Source organism: Desmodus rotundus, chromosome 11 (genome assembly GCF_022682495.2).
Source record: "Desmodus rotundus isolate HL8 chromosome 11, HLdesRot8A.1, whole genome shotgun sequence".
Classification (NCBI taxonomy): Eukaryota; Metazoa; Chordata; class Mammalia; order Chiroptera; family Phyllostomidae; genus Desmodus; species Desmodus rotundus.
The window spans coordinates 76,967,734-76,990,041 of NC_071397.1; the positions used below are offsets into that span (position 1 = coordinate 76,967,734).

Here is a 22,308-nt window from a genome sequence, read left to right on the forward strand (position 1 = left end):
AGTTTACATTGAATTCTACAGCAGCAGTAAACAAATACTGTGAAATCATAAAGAATTACAAAAACCCCTTTTAAAAAGAAGCAGCATCTCTGAAAAATTAATAGGGCAACCAGTTTTCTGTAAATACTTTCTCTCCACTTTCACCAGCAACTCCCTTAAAAGTTAGGATGTTTGAGACTCAATGAAAATACATTTGTCATTTTTATTTTCCCTCACACTCAAGCAAATCAAAACTAATCTATCCTGAGATTTAAAATGTATGAGAAAAAAAATTACAGAAAAGGCATTTAAAGTTAATTCCAGGACATTTACATATGAGGCTCTACACACTCAAGTTTCTCCTCTTCAGAAGTGTGGGTAGACATCTATGTTGGCTATTTAAACGCTATATTGTTCAATGTCAAGGAACATGGGTCGTAAGTCCTTAAAAAACTCAAAATAAAATGACATTTTCATATTTATTTACCAAGATCTGGGACTTTTTTTATTATCAAAAGCCTAGCCCTCCCCCCCACTTTCCCCCATGGGTAGTAAATGTGGTGAAAATTAGTTAGCAAATACCTCAGGAAACCATTTATCTAAATCATTATATTTACTTTCTCTTTTTTGAAGCTGTATACCTAAATTGTTTTAAGCACTTGATTCAGCTTTTATATTGTTAATTTTTTTCATTAAATTAAACCATAAAAAGAGTTTGCTGACTGGGAAATTAATATATATTATCAAAATCAGAAACAGAATACAGTGTGTTTTGAAAAATCCTAAAGGACAGAAATTTGCTAAGATAAAAAATTAAAGAAGGAAACAAGGTCCTATCTCCCACATGTTTTCCCACTTTAAAAATTACACAGGAGCACTAGAAGCAATAAAAGAATAGAAGTAGCTTTTAACAAAAACAAAAATAGCCCATTAGTACACTCATGAACACATAGGATTAAAAGTAATAATTCCAAGAGAAGATAATTTAGAAAAATGCATTTAATTATAAAAAAAATTTTAAATAAAAAAGCAATGGCACAAATCACCAAAATGTTAAATGATCATATCCACAGGCTGGTGTTGTAATATATGCTAAAAATTTGTGACTGTTCCCATTAACAGCATTTTCCCTAATTAGAATGACATCAAGAGCTTCTGAGAATGTGTAATTTTCCCTAAAGTAGTACGGAAAATATCATAAACACAGTTCGTGCAGCATTCATTTACATCACCTTTTATTTACTACACTCTAAACTCATAAAATATTGAGCATTTTTCTCTCACTTTATTCCTCTTATTTACAGTACAAAGACTCTTGTCACAGTATGGTTTGTGCATTAAAATCCCTGGGAATAGTACTTTCCATGGCATTTTAATAAATTTACTCTGATTATTGAAAATAAGTACACAAACAAAACCTTGTCCGTATGTCTGTATCATGCCCAGAAGAATAATTCTTCCTGCAGACTTATTTATGAGTTAAAAAAAAATCCCTTTCTGTAGAATATATTCTCAACCATTACTGGATTAGACTCTTATGCATATTTATCTTGCTAGTATGACAATAGGTAGAGCTAGCTATGACTTTTTACATTTCATTTAGGAGAGGGCAGCATACATGTAGTGATTTGGCTTTCACTCTCTTATTATCCATAATCCAGTTATTCCACATGGATATATTTTATTTATGCTTAGTATACAAGTCTTTAAAGGTTCAGTAATAACTGGCAGTTTCTGACAGTTCTATTTTCTTGATGGTGGATACAGTTCTGTGCACATATGTCAGACGAACTGAAAAAAATGCAAATCACTTCATACGATACAGCAGGGAGAAGCGGAATGTTATTGTTTGAACAAATGATTCAAAGAGATGAATATTCAGCATTCAGTAGTCACAGGAATACTGTTGAATTCGGGCTGTTTGAAGATGGACTGTCTTCACAACTTTGCCGTACTTAGTATTTGTTATCATTTTAGTTAAAAAGCAAACCTAATTGGGGGAAGGCAGATGTGAGGAGGAGAGAAAGGGAAGAAAGCATATATTACTGTATATGTGATTTTACAAAAAAAAAAAAGGGAAGACGGTATTTTCATATATATATATATATATGTATGTGTGTATATATATATATAAACTGTCGTATCTGGGTACATTTGACAGAGTATATGAAAACAGCCTACAAGATAATTAAACCACTTTCCCCTCTCTCCAGAGATAATTATTCTCTAATAATATTAATAGTAACCATTAACACAATTCTGGCAGCAGCACAAATCTATAAGTTCTTAAGGCTTGAGAGTGTCACTATTCCATGGTTGGGTACATTTGAACAATCAGAGTCCTGCTGTTTCTTTTATTCACACCCTTGGCCCAGCCAGTCTCACTGAGGAAGCCCTGGCGGTTATCTGCAGCCTAAGACTTCTGTGCCGGCTTGGACTTTATCACCCACTCGGCGTGCGGGTTGAGCTGGTACAAGGCCTCCATGTACGTGTCATCATCGAGGCAGCGCTCCCCTAGGAAAGACGTGTTGCATTTGTTCAATACAGTGGGCAACCGCGATGCGCTTTGAAACCTAAGCCTGAGTCTTAGACTCAAATGTTTTCCATTCCTTGTTATCTCCCGTAATAGTATAAAACATGGCCAAAAATATTGGAAAAGTCACTCTTGTAGTCTTTCTATACATGCACAAGTTTCAAATTAATTTAGGAGGTTGAAAATACTTTGTGTTATAGGCTTTTAAATGGCTCCTTAAAAGCATATTCCCCTTTATTAAAGTGGCAACAGTTTTGAATCCATTTCTAAGAAAGAAATAACACTGAATTTCCAAAATCTAGGAGGAAAATACAAAATCAAATATATTAACATTTAAATAATTCTTATTAATAAAGTTAACAATTTCAGGTTTCTAATAGATTGGTAGTTTTTAAATTTAAAAAATGAGTCTTCACATTTCTGCATTCCGCTTTTAATATTTACTAATGCTTTTAAGTCTCAGAAAAACTTCTGCAAAACTTACCACAAAATACTTTCAATTACAATTTTAAAATGGACACAATTTCATTTATTTGTTAACAATTTTACTGTTACCATATAAGGGTCATAAAAAGGGGGAAATTTATTTTAAATTTTAATAAAGACATGAGTATGACAAATGGGCAAATAAAATATAAGACATGGTCAAAATTAACCCATTTATCTTATTTCTATTTCCTAAATTACCAATGTGTGTGCGCGTGTGTACTATTTAGTAGGCAATCAACAATGGCAAAAAAATAACTTCTGCTTTCACTAAGAATATCTAGTACTGTGCCACAATAAAAGTGCTATCTTGGTCTTAAATAAGCTCAGCTACTTCCTTTATTAAAATGGGACATAAGGCCCTGGCTGGTGTGGCTCAGTGGATTGAGTGCTGGCCTGTCAAGAGAGAGGTCACCGGTTTGATTCCTAGTCAGGGCACATGCCTGGATTGCGGGCAAGGTCCCCAGTTGGGGGCGTGCAAGAGGCAACTGATCAATGTATCTCTCACACATCAATATTTCTCTGCCTCTCCTTCTCCTTCCCTTCCCCCAATGTAAAACTAAATAAATAATACCTGTTAAGAAATTGTCAGAGAAAACTGTCATTTTAAAGAAATGTGACATAAGCATATAAAAAAGAAAAAAGTTTTGAAAAACTTCATTAACCATTCATTCTAGAAATTGTATCTATTTTAGGGAACTTGCCTTGGCTGAAACTCAACATAGCTGGGAACTTGCACACAACGAATTTGTACAGAACAAACAGAGTGTGAGGAGGAAGGCCGACCACTAAACAAATCTACGATACTCACCAACTGTCTGCAGTGTGCTATATTTCACTTCTACTAACGTCCCTCTCCCCTAGTAGATATAAATAGTAATCACTGGCAATGTCAAATCGGCATATGAAGTATAAAGAGAAAAACACGTGCTTACCAATATTTCCTCCGATTTCATACAAAAAAACTTCCCCTTTCTTGAGAGTCTGGGCAATCCCACTATCGGGGACAAAACAAACCAATTAGTTATATCATCAGACAGCTTGCAAGTGTATCACTTTAATGTGCTTGGGGAATTCCAGCTTGTATGGAAAATTCATAACTTAGACACACTGTAATTATCTACACATTTGTATTTTCCCATCTGTTAAATGTGCCTAATAGGTAATAAAAATGTCACACCTGTAAATGAAAATAAACGGAATCATACATCTGAAGTCAAAATAATAAATTAAAATCTTAATGTGTAAAATCAGAAAGAAAGTAACATTTTAGTTGCCAATAAAATTACTAATATGATTATCTACTAGCACAGAGGCCAAAAAGGTCTTCATAAAACTATGAAAAGAAATGTTTGCACCTTAAGTTTCCCAATGCTTTTATTCAATGACATTCAGCACGGGTTGGCTGTGCTGACAACCCCACTGGTATGTGAGGTGGTGTGAAGAACTGGACGTGGTTCAGACCTCCATGTCGGCCATCCAGACGTGGGAGGTGTATGCACTCAAAGTAGAAGCAAATACTCATTATGAAGACTTTAAAGTAGCGTACATTTACAGGTTTGAACTCCTCAATAAAATAAACTCTTTCAGGCATTAGGTTCAAACAATAAAAATTGGTAAAAATCCAGTGGTTTTCAAAATTCTTTGTATACTAATTACCTGAGAAACCTGCTAAAAATTCAGTTCCAGAGCTCTTGAAATTCTGACTTAATAGGTCTAAGTAAAGCCCAAGAATCTTTTTAAATGCTCTATAGTGGGTTCCGATGCATGGAAAAGAGTTTGTGAACCGTTGATATAAGGCTCTGAAGACACATTCCCTGGAACTGAGAAGAGAAAACCAAGCCTGACTTTTATCCAAACTGTTATGAAAAATACGGTATGGCAGAAGCTTTCCTAACCAACCATGTAATGACTACTGCTGTCCTTCGGCACCGTAAATATTAAAGTCACAGTTGAGAATAGTGTACAACTTCATTGTCACATCTTATATTACCTGCAAGTAGAAGAACAAAAATACGGACTAAATGGAGCACTTGGGCCCTGAAAGTAAACGCTGTGTAAATTAACAGGTCTAGCCTGGAAGGGCAGCCTCCGTCTGAAGTCTGGCCACAACCTCAGGTACACATTCCAGTGAGACAAGGGCGACAGCCGGTATCTAGGAAGTCATGGCGGGGAGTAGAGCGCAAGCGGATTGACTTCATTTTAGATCAGAGACCCTTTGGGGAGCAAAGACATCTGAAAAATTCCAACTGCTCCCAGGATTTAATCCTGAAAAATTCCACTGCCCATGACCTCCATCCGCTAAAATTCCATCTACTCCCAGACTCTGCACTAAGGACCCCCAGATCCGTGATGATCTCTAGGACCCCTGGCCAAGCTGGAGAGTGGTTAAGGGCCGACAGACACCACAGCTCTAGAATTCAGCTCCATCACCTATGAAATGTATGACCTTGGAAAGTCCCTGTTTTCTTACCAGTAAAACAGAAGTACTGTGAGTGCTTACTTTAGAGTGTTGTTCAGAGAGGAGTTTGTGCTAGCTTACTGAAAGCCCAGATGTCACCGAGGAGCCTCTCTTTTATTTCATCCCCATCTGTTCATGGCATAGGCTCATCTCTTCTCCCAATTTATGACCCCTGAGGGGAGATATTTTAACATAACACCCCTTCCAACATCCAGCAGAGGGCCTTAAATGGAGCAGAGACATATTAAGTACTGGTGGTACTGTATTAAAATTAGAGAGGCTTGGAAGAAAACTGCACCGCGGCCCCTGAATGTTAAAATGAGGAGATAAAATTCTATGGAAAGCTAAAACAGAGTATTCGTAAGCCAAGACGGCAATGCCCCTGATTTCCCAGACTTTATAAAAACTTAGATTAGCTCATTTCAGTGATCAGAAAAGGGGGGGGGGGGGGGACATTAAATATAACTTTAGCTAAAAATAAGAATTCAAAGGCTAAACACTGAAAACCCAGTATACTTGTTTGAACCTTTAAAATTCAAGAAAAGATATTGCAAATATCTTGGAAAGTGTAAGCTCTAATATCATCAGAGCAATGCCAATGGCTTTCCAAGGACTCCTCCTGCCCCTGCCCCCCACTCCAGAATAGAGGGGAAGGTGGGCATCCCCGCCGAGGGCACGTGCTTTGTCCTGGAGACTTTAGGGTTAAAGGGTCTGGTTATCCTCCCTTAATCCTTTATACCTTCGGTGTTTAAATGTAAAGCCTTTTTTATTCATTATATGTTACAGGAAAAGTTGTATTGTTTATTTGTTTGTTTTAATCCCACTGTATCCCAATTAGTGATTATCCTAACACACAGTAATTAACCTCTAATCAATATACTCCAGAAAGACTCCTGGGCGGTCTCGGGTGCCAGGCCCACCGCTGGCCGGGGAAGGGACTCTCAGGCATCCTGCATGAAACAGGCTCAGCTTGAACATAAACTGCATCAAATGAGCTCAAGTCATTCCAACAGTCTAAGTATTAAGTCTGCTCCTCTTTTCCACTGAAAAGACAAAAATTTTATGCATTTCACACCACCCATCGCTAAGGGGAAAAAAAAAAGAGGAGGGAGAGAGGGTGGAAGAGAGGGAGTGAGCAAGTGACTTATACCATGAAATAATTAAAACAAAACAGGCCTCTACCTTTCTTGGCTGAGAAACCTGGCAAGTACATCACTGGCTTTTAGTTCTTCAGTTAGCTGTATTGCCATGGAAACTTTCGAAAGATGGGGAGCTTGCACTCGAATCACTCCCTGAGGAACGTCAGCCTGCAAAGCAATAATGACACTGGAACAAAGCTGGCAGCAGCTGGAACATGGGACTCTGCACAATGCATTATATGGTAAGTGTGCTTAACTGCTACGCATTTTACTTCACTACATAAAAACCTTAACTACTGTATAATGTAATTTGCTAAATTACATCAAACCTCAAATATCCTCTTAATGGTGATAGGGGAACTTCATAATGCCTGTGCAGTAATGCTTAATTATTTTTAAAGATGTAAAGAATGACAGCAATAACCATTACTGCCATATTAAGTGCTGATTTCGGAGTATTATCTACTAGAGGGTGCTTCTTCATGTAGCAATTTATGAAATTGAATCAGAAAAGTTATTTTGTGTGTTATTTCAATGTATGCATTTTAAACATCTTCCAACACATTCACAAAATCTGACAAAAATTTTTGTCCCTGGGAATATTAAAAAAAAAAAAAGAAAAGAAACGTACTGTTCTAATACATTTGTATTGTGTTTGGTCCTCACTTTCCTTAGAGCTTACCCTGTGACGATACACTTTAAATTTAGGATAACCAGTTCTAAATCCTTTGCCAATGGACGTTAGGAACATTTTATATATTTGGAGGGATAGCAAGGAAATATTTTGAGGATTGTGATATCAAAATATCAGCTATGGCATTTGAAATATTAGGCTAATATAATTCCTAATCATTCTGCTAAAGTAAATACTAATTTATTCTTTATAACCAATATGTCTTAGATTCTAGAACAGTATGCACAAATATTTACAGATAATACCTTATACATTACAAATACCCTGTTTAACAAACTTAAATTTATTAAGCATCTACTAAGTACCAGTCACTGGGCTAGATCTACTTAACTAGTGGATAAATAAGACACAAATCCTTTCTTGAACACTATTATTTTGGGGCTCACAATATCTTTTTTAAATTTACATGGTCTTGAATTGCTTTTTTTTCTTTTCTCTCTCTCTCTCTCTTTTTTTTTTTTGGCCTTTGTTAACATAAAGCATGGATATACAGCAGGGGAAATTAACATGATTTCAAAGTTCAACAAAAAAAAATTGGGCTTTAGAATTAGGCTGTATAAAAATGTAGGTGTCTCCAAAAGACTTAAAACTGCTTCTCAGTAACATCTGAAATGTAGTGTGGGAACAAGAAAAGAAGCTACACTGCACAGAAGTGTACAAGGGAGTGTGGGATTGTTTAAGACCCACCCCCACCCCCCGCCAGGGCGGCAAACACCTGTTACACCTGCAGAGGGATTGTAGAGAGCCTGGCGCCCAACCCAGAACCCTGCTGCCCTCCCCGGACCAGACAAAGGCAAAGCATCTGCGGCTGTCCACTCACTATCCTCTGGGTGAGGGACTGCATTCTTAGCGTCCTTGTCTAACTTCTCTCCCTGGGGGTTTTGTGCTCAACCTGATTCCCAGAAGATGTCTCAGTCCTAACCAGTACCCAGACCCCCACCTCCTGCTTCACCTCTTCCTCCCAGCCTGGGCCCCTGGTATGGTTTGCTGACTTCCAATTCCTGAGGCATGTATTGTAACATGGTCCACCTAGTCTAGTCTCTGACCCCCACCTTGCTTCCAGAATACAAGTCTAATTTACCTTTTCCTTTAACTCTGTGACAGATTTTATTTTCATTTGTAACATTTTTGAAAATGAGCTGCTTCTTACAATGGATGAGGCATTTCACATGGGAGTGTCGTTACCTTTTTCTGTCAAAGCAGTTGTTACATTAATGGTGTATTTTATAACTCAGGGATTACACTCCGTGCACCTCTCCCTGGGGTTTCCACTCTAACTTATAACCTTCTGGCGTGGCTTCCACTGTGTGTTTCCTCAGAGGACGTGGAAAACAACGAGCTGGCCCTGACCACTCGAATGCTGGAGTGCAAATTGTAATAGCAATAATTGACGCAGAGTCTGTGTCCATAAAACTAATCCACCTTGTCTACTCTGTTAAAGGAAACAAATACTGGTGTTTGGGTTCTGTTAGCCTATTGTTATTACAGAGGGCCTGGAATAGCAGGTAGGGCTTGCAGACAGCCAGCTTCTCTGCTTGAGTCATGGAGCCCAATGTGCCCACATGTAGGTTTTCTTGGTGAAACAATACTGGCAAACATTACTCTGATAACCACATCTCATCCAACCCTAGAATATCAGAAAGACAGTGAATAAATGAGTTATAAGAGCAAAAATGACCCAGAAAAATAACATATTATCATTGAGAGGCCAGCAATATGGCAACCTTACTCTCCTCCCTGCCTTTATTCCCACCATTCTGTGTGGCACATTCTACTGTTTGAATTTAAAAAGCCAGTCAAAATTCACTATAAACACCACAATTCCCTATCTTTATGGATGCTCTATTTCGTTTCTGAAACACCCCACTATCAGTTTTCAAGGCCCAGCTCAAATATCTCAAACTCCATGGAACCTTCCACGATCCACAGGGTCAAAGGAAATTCCTTCCTCCACTGAAATGTGCACGGAACCTGTTTGATAAGGGAGCCCTAATATATGACACCAGCATTCTAGTCGCATGCCAATGTCTGAGTCACATTTATAGCTACCTACCAATGTTTACTGGTTAAATGAATCATTCAGAAGTATTTCTCACCAAAATTGATATGCTAATAATAGCACAATTTCTCTAAAATGAAATAAAGTATAACAACATGTATTTCTTTAATAGTAAAAAATAGTTTTAGGAACATTGTGTAAAAGAACACCCGTTCAGTTTCCTGTATCTACCGCATGGTGTTTCCTCTACTCCTGAGGACTGGACGGAAAAGAGAGCGGAAGAAGGGATTAAAGAAGGGAGGGGATCATGGGGGGTGAAGGGTCGCCAAGTGTGCAAGGGACACATGGACAAAGCCAAAGTGGGGGTAGGATCGAGGGTGGGAGGTGGGGATGGCTGGTTTGGGGGGATGTCGTGGGGGAAAAATGGAGACAACTGTACTTGAACAGCAATAAAAAAAAAGAGAGAAAAAAAACGAAGCCACCAGAGATAATGCAGTCACCACTCCTGCAGGGAGCCACCAGCATTAGCAGGCGTCTGCTTAGCGTGCAGGCCTCTCTCCCCAAGACATCTTGTGAACCACTGCAGGCCTCTAATCCTAATACGACCACAGCCTACACTTTCTCTGTGAGCTCCGGGGTCATCCTTCGCAGAGGGAGGTCATGCTTTCTTATAACACGCAGCCCTAAGGTCAGTGTGGCATCGGGGTTGCCCCCAAAAGCAACACGGTTGACACAGGAATCCGGAGCCTCTCTGATCATCAGAGTTGGGAAGGAAGAGGTCCTGGCAGCAGCTTCCGAGGGCACTCAGAGTTCGCGCGTGTGGGTGAAATGTTAGATAACTGCCATGTTACGGCTTTGGCCAGCAGACAGGGCGCGCCATCTCTACAGGTTCCGTATGGCTGAGAAATCAAACATGTCTCACACCTTCTCCTCAATGAGCAGGGGTGAAGCTAGGCAAACTCTGGAACAGGTTTAGCCTTTCCCAAATGACTAACTGTACGGTTTGGACTCATTTCACACAGAAATGGAATATCACTGCTTTTGAAAATCTTTTCATTGCGCCAATAACAGTAGACGGCACCGTCCTCAGTTGACTGGCCACGCCCCCTGACAACTGGGGAGCCTGTGATCCAGCAGGAAGGAGTGTGCAGGGGGGAGTAGGAGTAATTCTCAGAGTGTTCATTGCTGTGGTAACACGCCCCAGCCGAACTCTCGCAACAATGTGAACATTAAGGGTGACTCAATTCCTTTACAGTTGGAATTTAACTGATAGGCATAACAGTCAAAGATAAAGGGGTTAAAAGCTTTTCTCTGGAAAGTTTTTCCTGGATACCTTGACAAGAGTGGCCAAATGATATCTCCTAAAGATGATAAACAACAAATATGCCAAAGCTCTCATTTAAATGGTGTACGACAATTACTGTGAAGCTCCAGAATCACGCTGTATCAAATACTGAAGCTATTAGTATACTAATTACGTTGAGCTGCCAAGCTTTGAACAGACACAACGCGCCTGATCATTAAGCCAAACAGTCTGTTCTTAACGTCAGCCATAATAATAACAGAATCTGTGAACACATTATCTTCACAACCTTCCATTTTCACTTCTTTTTTGTTGTTGTTATGCTGTGAACTGAAGTTACGTGATATACAGCAAGACTGGAGAAGAGCAGTATTTGACTAACACACCACTAAAACTGAGTCACAAGAATTTTACAACTTATAAAATGTTAGCTAATCTCTTACCATGTAAAGACCACTGTAATAGAGAAAGTGATCTGCTAAGGGTCCTTACACGTATTACATTTTGAACTAAAGTACATTTTTAAAAATATGATTTTATTCCTTATTATTTGATTAAATAAACTGATATTTTTCACAAGGGGTAGATAAGAACTACATTGTTCATATTTTTTGCATTTTAGAAATTAGAAATGTAATGTCAGAGCTTTAGAAGAGATGCTAATTTCTTTTATAATTAAAAGCTAATTTAAATGTAAAGCCAACATTTTTAATGCTACAGAGAAACCTTTTATCTTCAAAATGGAAAATCAGAAATACAGCTACCTTAAAAAAAGGGCAGACATCATAACACTTACTTTAGAAAATTAAACAAGGACATTTTAGCAAGGTATCTTAAACTAAAGTGGCATATTCATCACCTTAGTCTGATTGGAGGTGAAAGTATAGGAGGCATTCTCTGCTACCTTGGGCTGTCTCTGTGGAGATTATGATCGGGCCTTGGTTATCCAAATCCTGAAACTGTTACCCAACTCACAGATCCAGGTTAACTTCCAGAGTTAATGAGCATGTAATTTACAGTGAAATATGTTCTGATATTTTTCTTTTAATATGGTGTTTTTATGCACTGTAAAAGAATCAAAGAATCTTAAACAGAAACACAATATTGTGTTTGGTATTGTAATTGGATTTTCCACGTGGCTCCCCAAGTAGATCCAGACACTGTTTTCAGACCCCAAGCACATGCCTGCACAATACCTGCAGCAAAGCCCGGGGTCAGAGCTGGTCAATGAGATCGGAGAGGGACTTTCCAAGAGGAGATGTGACTGAAGACACACAGCCCGTCACAAAGAATCCAGAGCCCACACCGCACTGCTACCAGCTCCAAAATTCTTCTGGAGAAGAAGCGCAGAAGGAAGCAGCACAAGGAAGCAGCAACAGACTTCTTTTCCATGTCCAAAGCCCTAAACCTTCCAACATTCTGAGACTATTTGGGAACTTTCATCAAGCCATGTGAGCTCTCTAAAACTGGGGTTCCTCAACTATAAATGACGAGTATGACACTTGGTGTTAACTCGACTTAACACCAAGGTAACCACAGGAGAGAGATGAGCCTTCTCTTTTGTTCCTTCCACCAGTGTGCTGAGTAGTCTGGCTTACTTCACAGAATCTCCCAGCACCCTGCTCTGTGCCCACATGCTCTCATAAAGGCACAGCTTCCCTTCACTTTGAGAGGGGAGCTTGACTGACAGAAAAAAGAGTCACACACCCCTAAGTCCACGAGGAACTTGAAATCTGCGTGATTTGGCAATTCATAACCAGACGCTCATCAAAGCTGCCCTGGACCCTTCTCAGGCAAAGATGCAATCTAAGGCGATGATGGGTAAAGTGATGGGATGTCTCTGATTTCCTTAAAAATACAGAAAGGAAAAAAGGTGTAGAGGACAAGATGGAACATAGTCAGAACAATGAGTGTAATTATTGGTGATGCATTTATGGGGGTTCATACACTATTCTATTTTTGTGTGTGTTAGAAAAATCTCATAATAAATATATACAGGAATATCACAGGACAAGATGCTGCAAGCCATACATTTGGTTAAAGCCCATTAATCTGGTCTTACCCTCTCATTCTGTGGAGGAAACTGAGGTCTAGAGATGTAAAAGGACTTGTCATTGATGTCTTCGAGCACATGACTGATGTGTGATGGTGGTGTGTATATATACGTGCCTGCATGGTTTGTATTATTTATTTACCTAGTCAAGCATGTCTTAATAACGTAAGTGCTTGATTATATACAGTTAGTATTCATAGCGCACAGAGTGCTTTAAAAACAGGATTCTTGTCTTACATTCTCCAGTCTCTGGCAACCTGGCTTCTTCCATCAACACTCACTAGCAGTGCTTTGGAGAAAGTCACAACTAACCTTTCGAATGCAAACTCCAGGGTCCTCTATCCAGTGTCAAACGTACGTAACTTCTCTGCAGAATTTGGTGCTACCAACCAAGCTCTTTTCCTTACTTTACTTTTCCTCCTGAGCTTCTGAGACACTACAATCTCCAACTTTCTCTTACTTTCTACCATTTGTTGACTTCTTTTACCCGCTCCTCATCCATGGCCAACTACGAAAATTGGTGGCCGCAGAGGCAAAGGCCTCTTTGCCTTCTCATTTTCTCACACAACACATTCACTTTGTGTAACAGGAAATACTCTGTGGCTTCAACTACAATCTCTACACCGATCCCAAATGCACACCTCCACTCAGGCCAGCCCATACAGCCAACTGTCACATAGGCACATCAGCCCCAAACTACTCCTTGTCAAAGGGTCTGTCCCTTTTACATGATGCCTTTTTTTGAGATTTTTTTATTGCATTTTTTTCTCATTAGCATTTATTCCCATTATACCCTCCTCCCCACCACAATCACCACACTGTTGTCCATGTCCATGAGTCCTTTTTCCTTTTTGCCCAGTCCGCCTACCACCAACTTCTTGCCTCTTAGCTGTCATCCTGCTCTCTGTGAGTCTGTCTCTATTTTCCTTGTTAGTTCAGTTTGTTCATTAGATTCTATATATGAGTGAATTCATATGGTATTTGTCTTTCTCTGACTGGCTTATTTCACTCAGCATAATGTTCTCCAGGTCCATTCATGCCACACAGGGTAAAATTTTCTTCTTTGTATGGCCAGGTAGTATTCCATTGTGTAAATGTCCCATAGTGGTTTTATCCACCCATCTACTGATGGGCACTTGGGCTGCTTCTATATCTTAGCAATTGTAAATAATGCTGCAATGAACTTAGGGGTGCTTATGTTCTTTTGAATTAGTGTTTTGGGTTTCTTCAGATATATTCCCAGAAGTGGGGTCACTGGGTCAAAAGGTAAGCCCATTTTTAATGTTTTGAGGTAACTCCATACTGCTTTACACAGTGGCTACACCAGTCTGCATTCCCACCAACAGTGCAAAGGCTTCCCCTTTCTCCACATCCTCACCAGCACTTGTTGATTTGTTGATGATGGCCATTCTGACAGGTGTGAGGTGGTATCTCCTTGTGGTTTTAATTTGCATCTCTCTGAGGATTAGTGATACTGAGCATCCTTTCATACATCTATTTGGCCTTCCGTATGTCCTCTTTGGAGAAGTGACTATTCAGATCATTTGCCCGTTTTTTAACTAGACTGGGATTTTTTTTGGTGTTGAGTTTCATAAGTTCTTTATAAATTTTGGATATTAACCCCTTATCAGATGTATTGGCATATTTAATCTCCTATTCTGCAGGTTGTCTTTTTATTTTGTTGATGGTTTTCTTGCTGTGCAAAACCTTTTTAGTTTGATGTAGTCTCATTTGTTTATTTTTTCTCTTGTTTCCCTTGCCTGAGGAGATATATCAGATAAAATATTGCTACCAGCAATGTCCGAGATTTTGCTGCCTATGTTTTTGTCTAGGATTGTTATGGTTCAGGGTTTAACATTTAAGTTTTTAATCCATTTTGAATCTATCCTTTGCATGTGGCATATGAAGGTGGTCTAGTTTCATTTTTCTGCACTGTCTGTCCAATTTTCCCAGCACCACGTATTGAATACACTATCTTTAGCCCATTGTATGTGTTTGCTTCCTCTGTCTAGAAAGGTGTAGGTTTATTTCTGGGCTCTCTATGTTGTTCCATTGATCTATGTGCCTGTTTTTATGCCAGTACTATGCTGCTTTGATTACTATGGCCTTATAGTATAGTTTGATATAGGTAGTGTGATTCCTCCAACTTTGTTCTTCTTTCTCAGGATTGCTATTGCTACGTGGGGCTATTTGTGATTCCATATAAATTTTTGAAATAAAATCACCCCCCGGTGAAATTGGTGAGTCATTCTAGATTCCTCACTCCTCACTCCTCACCTCCAGTCAGCTTCCACATCTTGTGGGTCCTACTGGCTCCCATTTAACACTTCTTTCCATTCCCACTGCTGGCCCTTGGCTCAGCCCAGGACTCTTTTAAAAGCTCTATGTTAAGCATTTTATAATGGCAATAATACATGTTCATTGTATCACTGCCCATAAGTCCAGGGTTGGTGTACATCACTTCTTAGAGTTTTCTGCATTCTATGGGGAAATAGAGGGCAACGGTAAAGAGACCTGGACTTATATAGATGTGGCTTCACGTTCCACCACTTCCTGTCTAGATAACCTTAAATTATTTATGACTGCTGATCTTCACTTTCCTAATCTGTAAAAAATGAGACAACAATATACTCAAGCCAAATTACTATGAACATTAAATGACGTAATGTTCATAAAATGTTTAGCTTCATTGCTGACCTGTGGTAAGCAGTCAAAATGATGATAATTTTACAACTGTAGCAGTATAATATTACCAGTTTAAATCTCCTTTCAACATGTTATGAATACCTTCCGGGGCCAATATATGTACACTCTTACACTTTCATGGTATTTCATGCTGCAGATGCACCATAACATGTTTATCTAATCACCTGTACCTTTTTGGACGATGTCTGATTTGGGCCAGTATAAAGAAAATGGCAATTAACTTAGGCACAACTATTTGCATGCTCATCCTATTGTTCCCTTTGAAAGGCTGTCTCAGTCCAATGAAGAGCATGGTTTTCAGGCCTCTGCCACATGCCAAGTGCTGGCCAGAGGAATTCTACAGATTCAAATATATGGGGTCCAGCACAAATGATGCCCCTTTTTTATGAGTTGGTAATCTATACCAAATCTTTTATTACAAAATTATAAGCATGTAATTCTGTAACGTAACAATATCACACTCAAGCACCCCCTCTGACATTTTAGGTGAAATGCTCAAATTGTTGTCCAACTCGCGTAAGACATTCACGTACCCTCCCCACCACACTCGGTGGTGTTACTCCTGCCTGACCCTGTCTGCTCCCATCGACAAGGAAAGTAGCCAGCATCTCTTCCCTAGCCTCCTCCCTTTCACTCCTCCAGCACTTCCTTCACCTGCCTTCGCAGCAACTATTCTAAGGTTCCGGGACCCCCTGTGGATACCAAAACCCAAGGAGATTCAAGTCCCTTATATAAAATATCACAGAACAATCGGTACAGTTGGCCCTCCACATCCCCAGGTCAAAAATACAGCTTTCAATCAGCACTAAGTTAAATCTATGAGCGTGAAACCAGCAGATACAGGGGGCTGACTGTATTTACTGAAGAAAAAACAATCTGCATATAAGGGGATCTGTGCAGTTCAAACCCGTTGTGCTCGAGGGTCACCTGTAAAATCATGTCACTATGGGCACAGCTCTCAGCAGTCCTCTGTCACACGCAGAACAGAAGCCAGGCTCCCCCTTGAGCCCCATTCCTGCCTTTCTTCTGCCCCTGCCCCGCCATGCATCTCCCCGGCCATTCAGTCGGACCTAACTTTCCCTCTGAACACACTCTAGCGGCTCCACGTACATATCTAATAGACAGCTCCATTCAACAGGTCCCAAATTGAAATCGTGATCTTCCCTAAGTGCCAATTCCATCGTTCCAATTTATCAGGACAAAACCTTTCAAGTCATTCTTGATTTCTTTCTCTTACAACTCCTATCATTTCAGCATCAAGAAATCCCAATGGCTCTAACTTCAAAAAATACCCAGAGTCTGACCGCTTCTCCACCTCTAGTGCAAACACTCTGGTCTCTCAATGGGATTAGGACAGACTCCTTAAATGGTCTCCCTATTCTATCCTTACTCTCTTAGAATCCATTCTGAACACAACAGCCCCAAAGATCATTTTTAAAACATAGATTTTTCAAGCCTTTGCTCAAAATCCTGCCATGATCCTATCTCACTCCGGGTAAATCCAAATTCCTAACAAGGCCTTATACAATCAGGCCCTCCTGTCTCTCTGACCTCATTTCTTAATATTGTTCCCCTGGCTGGCGCCACACCAGCCCCAATCATTCCTTTCTGGTCCTTAAATATCCCAAGCATGTCCTGCCTTAGGGCTTTTGTGTAGACTATTTGCTCCGCCTGGAATGTGCTTCCTCAGGTACAAGCACAGCTCAGGGCCCTGCCCTGCTTCACACCCCACTCTACTGAATAGTGCTTGGACCACCCAAGTCAAAACTGTAAGAGGACCACCCCCCCAGATCCTTTTTTCCTGCTCTAGTATTTTTATTATTTTAGAGTGTTTTGCCACATACCAAGATACCATGCGATCACACATTCTACTTATTTTTACTGATAGAATTTGAGTTGCCCAAGAGCAGTGATCCTTATCTGCTTTGTTCCGTAATATATTGCAAGTGCCTAGAATACATGGCCTGGCACATATCAAATAGTAGTTTAACTAATAAAATAGCCCAGGCAGTTTCAGGCCCTATAGCTTTGTGCTGCATATTCAAATGATTTGGGGAAAGAGTCCGGAAACATAGAGCAACAAGCCAGAAAGGGGGGTGTACAGTGGCTTATAGCAGAGCAGGTGGCCCAACTTCCACCAAAGGGAACTGAGGCTGCTTGGACACAAACAACTGTTACCCAGCAGGAAAGCAGGTCCCCTACTGCAAGGGGACACAGGGGCACGCTCTTACATCCAATTTCTCATGTTAAGATGGAGATCCAGGCTTCCATGTGAAGTCTTTTTGTTTAAAAACTCTGGTAACTGACAGAAGCATATGCAGAAAAGCCTGATGATTTAGTGACTCACCACATATTTATAGTATGGGACGTTATCTTATACTTTATTGTTCTGTAATTGTTTTCTGTGTTTATTTGTTCCCCCAAATAAACTAATAGTAACTTGAAAACAAAATTCTGGCAATTGATTAAAATTTCTCAAAACGACAGCCCAAACGAACCTCCACTATGGGCCAGGATGACATAGAGGCTACGCTCCTGCACACAGCTTCCTCTGCTGGCGGGACCTTGCTCTTCAGTTTGCTGCCTCAACAAACCCCGTGCGTTCTTCGCATTTCAGCTCCACTCCCCAGTGAAGCATCTCTGAGGCTGTTTCCTGAGGCCACTTCCCGTGTTGTGGCCCAGCATTCCAGTTATGGCCCAGCATTCCCGTGTCAGGCTGACATCACACACCTCCAGCCCCATCCCCCTTGGAAGAGCGCCCACAGAGTGTGGGCGGAAGCAAGGAGGTACTTAGTAGCATTTTGTGAAAAGAACTGCTGAATTTCTCAGGAAAGAAACCCAAAACTCAGAGAAACTGAGTCACAGTTAATACATGATAAAACTGATTTCAGTCCAGGTTTAAATCCCAAGCTTAAACATGAAGACACAGCTTCTAACTAGTTCAGTGATAAATCTCAGACTAGCTCACACCTCATTAACCCAAAGTAAAAACTAAAAAATTCAAAAAATGTTACCAAAAAAGTAACTTTTAGTTTTTACTTAAAAGTCTGTTGTTAAAAAAGGTAAAACACAAATTTTGTTTCTTTAGATATATACCGGGCCTTAGAATATCACGTTAACTGCCTTACAAAAGAAACAAGGTTATGAAGTTACCTAAGTTAACTTGAAAAGCCGGGCTATTAAACAAGAAGATAGTCACATATTTATAATGGTTTTAGAAGAAATAAACATCCTATGTTAAAAAAAAAGACTTATCTCAAAAATCCTTTCTAACCTATGATATCAAGTCCTTTCTCAAAAAATAGTAACATTATTTATAATTTCCCTTTATTAAATTTTGTTCTTAAAGATATTTAAAAATTGAGCCCTGGCTGGTGTGGCTCAGTGGATTGAGTGCGGACCTGTGAACCAAAGGGTTACTGGTTCGATTCCCAGTCAGGCCACATGCCTGGGTTGCGGGCCAGGTGCCCAGTAGGGGGCGTGCAAGAGGCAACTGTCTTTCTCCCTTTCTCCTTCCCTTCTCCTCTTTCTAAAAAGAAAATCTGTTTTAAAACGATACCTAAAAATTGACAGAAATCTTTAATAAACAAGAAAATTTCATTTTGTAACAACGAGAGCTATCAATAAATAAAGGAGAATTTTTTTTTTTTTTCAATTACTGGATCCCTAAAGTAGGCCAAAGTAGAAATATCAGACAAAGGCTGATAACTGCATTTCCAAATCATTCCACAAGATGGCAGCATGTAACTGAATAACCTCAATTGCAAGGTGGTGGGGCTGTCTTCACCAAAAATAGAACAATAGGAACCCTTTCTTTTCATGTTAAGGTTTCAAGTCAGAGCTTGGGTAACTTACTTCATAAAATGTGTTTCCATGTAAACTTCATTATTTTAAACCCAGTTTTCAATGTATTCTCCCAGAAGTATGTAAATACTAATATTTAGATATTTCTTTTTTGAAATATTTTAATTTTCTCTATTCTAACTTTCTCCAAATTCTTCTTAGGGTCCAATTAAGAACCTTTAGATACTTACTAAAATCCAGAAAGTGTCCCAGGCACAACACAAACATTGGCCTATTTGTCTCTCCGGGTTAGTTATTTTTTCCCATTTTACAGATGAGAACATTGAAGAAAAAAGATCAATGGTTTTCACACCAGGGACTCCTTACTGGCTAGACGTTACCCATCCTGGGCAGCTGGAGTCTCCAGGAAGTCCTTTGTTGTTGTCTGTGTGTGGGTGGGTGTGTGCTGAGACTTTCTGCTCTTATCTTCCTTTGTTACCAATTAACAGCTCACGTGCTGAATCACCCTCTCTGAGCAAGGGCCAAGCCTGACCTTTGTGACTTGTAGGTGTGCACTTAGGGCTATTGGTGCCTTCACCTGACAAGTAGTTCCAGGACCTAGTAAGTGTGCAGAAAGTCATACAATAAAAACATGGAGAACTCTTTGTTGTGGGATATTGAAAACGATACTGAAATCTGTATAAATACATAACTTCAAGTTTCTCTTACATCATTTGTACTCTTATCTTGCTTTTCATATTTTTCTCGGTCATAAGCCATTTTCTTCAGCAATTTCTTCATTGTCTTTTTGTCCTTTTTAAGATTTTCAGTGTTCTGCTTCCTCACTTGGTTGACAAGAAACTTGGGAATCTATGGAGACATGAAATTAAGTTTGGAGAGAAAAGAAAAGTGGCACCACTATAAACTATGGTAATAATTATATTTATTTATTTAATCGGAAGAAGTAACAGGTTTGTCTCTGATGAGACTATGCCATTGTGTGTGTACTCTTCAGCAAACCAGTCAAACGAAACGCACTGTCTTACCCATTCACCCCGTGCCCAGGGCGTCCACAGGATGCAGTCTACCACCTATCTGTCTAGGTTCCCAGAGAGGTTTGGTGAGGTTCCGGGACATAATGGCCTTCATCTAGGCCTGGTATGCTAAGATTGGAGACAGCTGAGGTGACTGGCATTGGGAGCCACCACCTCATTGGCTGGTCCCTTTAGTGGTCACCTTTCCACAGCCTAGCCTCTAGCTAACCCACAATCCCCTTCTAATAGCCAGCTAGCCTTCCCCGTAAAAAGAGAAAGAAAAAACTCACAAATACACAGGAGCTGACAGGTATCTAGCAATAATCTAGGAATAATTAGTCCTCAAAAATTACATTAGCAAACAAAATACTTTAGAAGTGACCAAATTGAAATAATAAAATAATGTCACCATTTAAAAAATTGAGGTTTAATACATGGATTTTTTTTAAGATTTCAATTATTCAAAAATTTTTTTGATCTACTTCTTTTTGTTTAATTTTTTAAAAATTTTTTAAGGATGACATTTTTAAAATCACATTTGAAATCACCTATCTGGTTACCTCCTTATAGAGAATATAATAACTAATAAAAAGATTTCAGAATCTAGGTGTCAGCACTCATTAACAGAGCTTAAGAATACATACGTACTGTCCATAGAAGTTTTTGATACTTAATCAGCAAGTACAGGATGTTAGCTGTCCCAGCTGCCATTGCAAATTCTCGCTGTTCGCTGGACTTCAGCCCCAAGGCATGACACATGAAGAGATTGGGGGCCATGACCATTGCCACGTTCATGGCTGTCATCTTATTTTTCTCCTTATTGTCTATCACTCTTTGGAGAAATTCAAGCAGGGCCTAAAACAGAAATGAGTCTCTAAGATTTGTGTTGCACATAAAAATGAGAGATTAGAGCACTGCAGAATATGGGATTTTTATTTAGTTAAAAAAAATAAGTTGTGCGGAACCAAGGTCAGCCAGCTGACACGCAGCAGGCCTTGTCACCAAAGCTTCCCCGTTTGGTTAATGCTCTGTTCGCACCCGGGGCCTCGGACACACGTCTGAACCAGGAGGTGGAGCCAGGTACGGAGAAGTGTGGGACCTATAGTCTCCCAGAGCCATAAAGCACTGAAAAGCCATTTAAAATATCGTACAACTATTCACTTGCTTCAGGAATGTGTGCTTTTATCTCCAGGAATTAAAAAAAAAAAAAGATTCCCTTAAAAAGGCTCATTTAACCTCATTTTCATTTGCTTTGGGGTACCCAGTGGTTAGCTGACATGAAATCTAGAACAACAGAGAATATGATGGGGCAAAGAGGGAACGAAGAGAGACAAAGGAGAGAGTCTTAAAAAATGGATAATTTAATAAAAAGGAACTTTCCACCAGAGTGAGCTAGTTTATCCTCAGTTTGATGCCACCCACTTCCCACTTCTACTGCCAACATCAGGTGTCCTCTGAGCCTGTCCTGCCCAAAAGCCACAGGCAGGTGACTCTCCTCCTCATAGGGCTTAGAGCTTAAAGTTCTTTTGCCTTCTTTCTTGAATTATTTGGGTCCAGATCAATAGCAAAAACTGCACAGGTATCTAATGTTCTGTGTGGGCGAGGCACAGTTTTGTGGACATCAGGGAGCTCACCGCACTTAATCCCTCCTGGAGAGAGATGCTGTCATTGTCCCCACTTGCGGATGAGAAAGCGATGTCTGGAAGAGACCGTGCGACTTTCCAGAAGTCGTACAGCTAGCTAACGGTGGAGAAGCAAGTTCACGTCAGGTCTATTGGGCTTTTGTTTCTGAACTCTTAACTACTAAAGGAATCACATTTTCTTATTTAGCTTAAAATCCCTACCTGAAAAATGTCAAATAAACTACACCAAAATGGAAAAAGTAGGGGAAACTATTCACCTCTCACAGCATTTGGGGGTGGGGGGGTGCTCCTAGCACATTGATCTTGAATCAGATTTGGCTGCTGCATAGATCTCAAAAATCTGAAACAAGTTAAAGGCATAGCCTTAGTATCTAACAATAAGATTTATGTAACTAATTTCTGGTGCAGGGCTCAGGAAGTTAAACGGTAATCCGAGCATAAGGTTTTATAGAAGTAATACCTTCTCCAATGAGGACAAAAGATTAATTGGTGAGG

The 22,308-nt window shown here is 39.8% G+C and overlaps 1 protein-coding gene across 4 annotated transcripts in view; it reads right to left on the bottom strand.

Annotated features, from left to right (window-relative positions):
- Positions 1-960: 960 nt before the first annotated feature.
- The window catches only part of ARHGAP18 (Rho GTPase activating protein 18), a 121,420-nt gene continuing 100,072 nt past the window's right edge, over positions 961-22,308 (bottom strand). For 3 of the 4 annotated variants that reach the window (XM_024551871.4, XM_053913554.1, XM_053913556.2), the window contains 5 exons: positions 20,819-21,025; positions 19,866-20,006; positions 6,642-6,766; positions 3,934-3,995; positions 961-2,493 (listed from right to left, as the gene is read on the bottom strand). In XM_024551871.4, the coding sequence (XP_024407639.2) occupies positions 2,393-2,493; positions 3,934-3,995; positions 6,642-6,766; positions 19,866-20,006; positions 20,819-21,025 (636 nt within the window). In that variant the 3' untranslated portion in view covers positions 961-2,392. The remainder of the gene's footprint in view (positions 2,494-3,933; positions 3,996-6,641; positions 6,767-19,865; positions 20,007-20,818; positions 21,026-22,308) is intronic. The other variant, XM_053913555.2, reaches the window with a different exon arrangement.